Source organism: Nothoprocta perdicaria, unplaced genomic scaffold, assembly GCF_003342845.1.
Source record: "Nothoprocta perdicaria isolate Ctin4 unplaced genomic scaffold, notPer1 scaffold_50, whole genome shotgun sequence".
NCBI lineage: Eukaryota > Metazoa > Chordata > Aves > Tinamiformes > Tinamidae > Nothoprocta > Nothoprocta perdicaria.
The window spans coordinates 2,331,490-2,337,216 of NW_020455755.1; the positions used below are offsets into that span (position 1 = coordinate 2,331,490).

At 35.6% G+C, this 5,727-nt stretch overlaps 1 protein-coding gene across 1 annotated transcript; it reads left to right on the forward strand.

Moving 5' to 3' along the window:
- Positions 1-5,727, forward strand: RNFT1 (ring finger protein, transmembrane 1). Its single transcript, XM_026047818.1, has 8 exons — positions 1-413; positions 723-799; positions 1,115-1,215; positions 1,697-1,850; positions 3,253-3,411; positions 4,115-4,180; positions 5,095-5,196; positions 5,593-5,727. Exons 1-8 carry the CDS (start codon positions 44-46, stop codon positions 5,725-5,727), a joined length of 1,164 nt encoding a protein of 387 aa, XP_025903603.1. The 5' UTR covers positions 1-43.

Here is a 5,727-nt window from a genome sequence, read left to right on the forward strand (position 1 = left end):
GAGACGAAGTAGTAGGAATCTGGACCAGAAAAAATACCTCACCATGCAACCAAACTGCACTCATCTTCACAATATCCAGGGGAGCAGCGACGATTCTTCATCCTCTCAGAATGCAGCGAGACCGACGGGAGAAAACTCGTGCCATCTCAGCGGAGACATTCGCATACAGTTAAACTCTGCGCCTGGAGAAGCTAGAGAAACCGCAAGTTCCCGGCCGTCGAGGTCGGGCTCCCAAAGTCATTCRCCTGGCCATGGCCACGGTGAAGCAGGGGTGCTCAGCGATCCCACTGCAGACTCGGAGGAACACGGTGGCAGCTCCCTCTCAGAGCTCAGATACCTGCTCCAGTGGCTCCACAAAAGCCTGCCGTACCTCTTGATTCTGTGCGGCAAATTGATCATGCAGCACGTGATTGGTACAGTATAAAAGAATATGGTCTGCGGGAACTGACTCTCCCCACCCCAGCATAAAAATGTTAATAATGATGCCTGATGTAAAATTTCTCATATTTGTAGCTTTATTTTTGCTTGCCTTATCAGCAAAAATACATTTCTTTTGGTTTCTTCTATTGGGATATACACAATATGCTTTGGCTTGATAATCTGAACTATTAACATTTTGTTACAATTACTGCAAAACATATTAGAATGTTTTTTTTTTTTCTTTTAAACTTCTGTATAACTTACTGCTTTCATGTATATAACTGACTCTTTCTTCCTAATAGGCATTTCTCTTGGAATTGGGCTGCTAACAACTTTTATGTATGCAAACAAAAGCATAGTAAATCAGGTTTTTCTAAGAGTAAGTATCAATCTTTGCAACAAAGTTCTTTAAGTTAACCAAGACTTGTATGCATCAATAGTTTTATCTTTCAGGAAAAAGCATGATTCACATAGAAAATGTCTTGTTGGAAGGATTAAAATTGCAGCTTTACCTTTCCATCGAGTTCTTCTATTTTATTAGCTTAAAATTAATGCACTGTCAATCGCTATTAACTAAGTAGCATCAAGTATGCAAGCACTTTGTTCAGGTGCAGCAGACTTTGTGCTTAGGGCTATATTAAAGACATTGATACAGAGATAAAAACTGTAATACATCTTAATAAATATCTTGCAGGAACGGTGCTCCAAGTTGCAGTGTGCTTGGTTACTAATATACCTGTCTGGATCATCTCTCCTCTTGTATTATACCTTTCATTCTCAGTCACTGTATTACAGGCAAGTAGAGGAACATCAATATCATAAATTACTTAAATATTAACTGGGAACATTTAAGCACTGTTGCAGCTATTAAAAAAAAAGGAGGGGAGACAGGATGGGATTGTGATGTTACATTTCCTTTTATTTTAATCTCCTTTCTCCTCTGCCAAACTGTCTTGTCCCTAATAATACTATGTTGGAATTCTTACTGTTTTGTAATGATCATCTTGGTTGTAAATCAGTTAAGAGCAGTATTTGTAAAAAGGAAATAAAGCTTATCTCTAGAGGATGAGGGTTGTGATAAAAGACCCAGGGAAGCAAGTTCAGAAATAAAGAGATCAGAAATATATAGAATCAATTTATGATAAGAGGACCATTTTTCTTAGAAAAATACTTTTCCACTATGTAGATTTTTTTTATTCAACTTGTTGTGATAGTCTGTGGTTAAGCTTTCTTGTAAAGAGGCCACTTGAATAACTTCTAATACTTCTTTTTATAGCTTAATATTTTTAAAGCCTACAGTGGATTTCATGAACTTCTGGGAGGTACTTTGGATTGTGGGAATCACAGACTTCATTCTGAAATTCCTCTTCATGGGCTTCAAATGCTTTGTTCTCTTGGTGCCTTCATTCGTGATGTCTTTTAAATGCAAGGTAAGAAAACAATATATATATTTGCTTCCTTCAGATCCCTTTGCAGGAGAATTAGTGTGTTATTAAATGCTACCTAGAGGAAAGTTTTCATTAATTAAAAGTCTGTATATAATCCAGCACTACTGCTGTGGGCAAGAAAACTGTGTGCAGTTCCTGTTCTTTCCTGCTTGACACTAAAGAAGCTTTCTATTCTGATCTGGAACAAGTGCTTGTATTACGTTATTGGGTACATGGGCRTATTTCTGTCTGTGGGAGATGAAGAAACCTTTCAATTGCTGCAATATACAAATACGTATGCAGCCTATTAGCAGGGAGCAGCAGATGAACCGTACAGTTTTTGCTTGCTTTGTAATAACTGACATAATTTTAAAATCTCTGCATGAAAACATGTAGATTTTTCCCTTAGAAGAATAATTTTGAGTTTTCATTTTGTTAATAMACTTAAGTAACATTTGTGTCAGATCAGCAAATTTGAATCATATCTTAACTCCCCAAACCAGTAACGTTTAATGGTTTTAGAGAGGCCTGCAATGGTTGGGGACACTTGTTTTTATCTGTTCCCTGAGGTAAGACATGCAAACACAGTCTAAATTTTATGCTAGCGTAGCAAACACTCATACCGATTTAAAAAAAGTATTCAGGCAAATATAGTTAGTTTATGGTAGCATTTAAATGGGATCTGTTGGTAGGTTTTTCTCTCTGAAAATACACAAGGACAAAGCGTTTCTCAGGTACTGAAAAACCCATTATACCAACTGTGACCTAAACTGAGGCTAAATTTAAGAGACAATCTGGTCAATAGTAGCAAGTCATGGCATTATGCAGCATACACTGCTGCAAGAGTACTTTACCCAGTATCGTAAATCTAATTTTAAAGGCAAGCTTAAGGAAACCATCTGAAAGCGGAACTTTTCTTATCCTCAGATCTAATGCTGAATACTGGACACCATTCTGTCAATGGCAAGCTGATCTACATGACTAAATTTGTCTTCTTTTCCTTTTTCATGTAATTTTATTTTCTTTTTTAGTGCTTACGAGAGTAAGACTGATAGCATTGGTAAGTAGGTAGGCATCCTACAACAGCTACCCTATTCTAGCCTATTAATTTTTTTTTTTCTTTCAGTACAGCAATTAATAGTGCTATTGTTATCTGTGCTGTTGTGGTGAAACTTATCATCTGGTCTTTTTTCTTTCAACCTAAACCTGGTTTTGGTTTAATTTTTTAGGAGTTTGATTTGACACTGTAGTTCTGTAAATCTGAGATTTTCATTTGACCGTACTTAGTTTTGTCAAGATAAGATGAGAAAAAACTACTCAATAATAATAAACATTATTTTCTATATTAAAAAAAAAATCCTTTGTGCTTTAAATCTTGAGAGATTCCTTTGCATGTCTTGCTTAGGGCTACTGGTACATGCTGTTAGAAGAACTCTGCCAGTATTACCGTATGTTTGTCCCCATACCAGTTTGGTTCCGCTATCTTATTGGCTATGGGGAGCTTGACAGCGTGCTAGGATGGACCTTTGGGATATTGCTGGGACTCCTCTACCTCATCCTAAAAGTAAGGAAAYGTTATACTTCTATTACAGTATTTTTAGCAAACAATAATTGAATGGATATAGACATCTGAACTAATGCATTTCTGAATATTCCCCAGTGCTTGGACTCACTTGCAGGTTGATGCTCTTCAGTTTAACTGTAGAGCCTTCCAAAGTTGACTGGTAAACTGGCTAATGGCACAAAATTATGGGCACTAAATCTTGTATTTTTTTTTYYTTTTTTTTTTCCTTCCTTAAATCTGTTCTGGGAGCAGATTGGGGTTGATTGACCGTGTCCAGTTGACAGTGACCATCTACTTAAGTCAAGACCTAGCCTGTCCAAAGTGTAACCAAACTCAATACAAATTCTGCTTTAAACAAACAAACAAGAAATAATGCTAAGATGTCTTACTAACAAGTCTAAAGACTATTTTATATGCAATAATACAATAATATTGCTGACATCTTTGCACTTGAGCCCTTCATTTCACAACCTCGTCAGGATTTTTCTTTTAAAGAGCAGCTATCTATGGAGAGAAACTTCAGACCAAATTCTTCATTTACATAATAAATAACTGAAAACAGGGCCCATCTAAACTACAGCTTTGCTTACATTCTTAACACCACTGAACTAACACTGAGACTTTTACTGTGAGAATTTGCACAAGTTTACAGAGAAGAGCCATATGCTTAACTCAGATTTTTTTTTTTTTTTTCCCATTTCAGCTTTTGAGCTTTTTTGGACAATTGAGAAACTTTAAACAGGTTTTACGAATATTTTGTACACAACCAGTAAGTATTGGATTCTTCTATGGCAGAAGAATAAACCTGCTTTACATGAAATTGTTTCTCCATGAATGAATTCCTATCCTATTTCTACATTATTTTATGTTGTTCTAGTGGTAGACAACTATATTTTTAAAGTAATCTCTGTTCACTTGCATCTCCATTTCACAGATGGATTTCTTGACTACATGATTAGGGGTATGGATATTATCAATATGGATATCCATATATCAATATGGATATTTGAACAAAGAAACAAAAGTGTTTCTGCTTGTCTCTTCAGATCACCTTATGGGAAATAGCCTATCCTTTCTGTCCTAATTCCTACTGGTTAATTGCAGTACATACTGGTTGGATTTGAGGCAAAGCTGGTTCTGCAAGAGGAATATAGCATGGCAAAAATAACTGATGTGCAAGTAACTATTTTATTAAAATTGCAAGCTTCCAGGTAATCATTTCTCTCTGAAATAGCAGATACCGTCATTTAGAATCTGCTTTGATGCAGTAAAATGTATTAAAGACTTCAGAGCATGGTATCTTAACTAGAGGAACAATAAAATAAAATTTTAAAATATGATTAAGTGGTTTCCTGATCAAACTCAAACTTAGCACAGTGTTTGGCTCAGAAGTCACTTAAAATAACTGTTTTTCATTTTACCTTCACTGTGACCAGGGAAAAGTACTACCTCAATATTGCAGTAGATGGAAGTGTGTAAGCTTTAGGCATCATGGCAACTGCTGAAATATTTAACAGCATTCTGTGACATTGGGGATTAATGAAATGAAAAAATATTAATTTTTTCATTTCATGGCAGCCATTATTCCCAACTCCTTTCTATCCTGATTTCTTTCTGCTTTTTTTTTTTTTCTTTCTCTTCTCCCCTAGAAAATAATATCTGCTGCAAAATCTTGTTTTACAGCACTATGGAGTGAATGCTACCAAGAGACAGTGTTCCGAATCGGATGATATTTGTTCAATCTGCCAAGCTGAATTTCAGAAGCCTATTCTGCTTATCTGTCAGGTAATACACAACTCTGAATTTCTTTAAARTTTACTGCACTCAGAAAGCTTATAATGCAACTTATTACAGTCTCAATTGAAAAAATAAGCTTAATGAGCAGCTTAATGGAAAGATTTATAAAGTAAAATGGAATAGATCACTTCCACAGAAAAAAACCCATGGCTCTTCCTCCTTTCTCTATTGCCTCCTAAAACTTCCCATCCAGTAGACATATTCTGAGCATTCCTTTTGTCAGACTTAAGAATCTTTTTAACAACTCATAACCAAAACAACATAGTTAGATTAATCAGATTGTATGACTTCTGATTATTTTTAGTAATCAGGTTCTATAGATAATATACCTTCTTATAAATGGAAGAACTTAGGAGCTCTGAGTTCTCATTCTTTTCATTACAGCACATATTTTGTGAAGAATGCATCTCTTTATGGTTTAATAGAGAAAAAACATGTCCACTCTGCAGAACTGTTATTGCAGACCATGTTAACAAGTGGAAGGATGGAGCTACTTCTATGCATCTACAGATTTTCTAA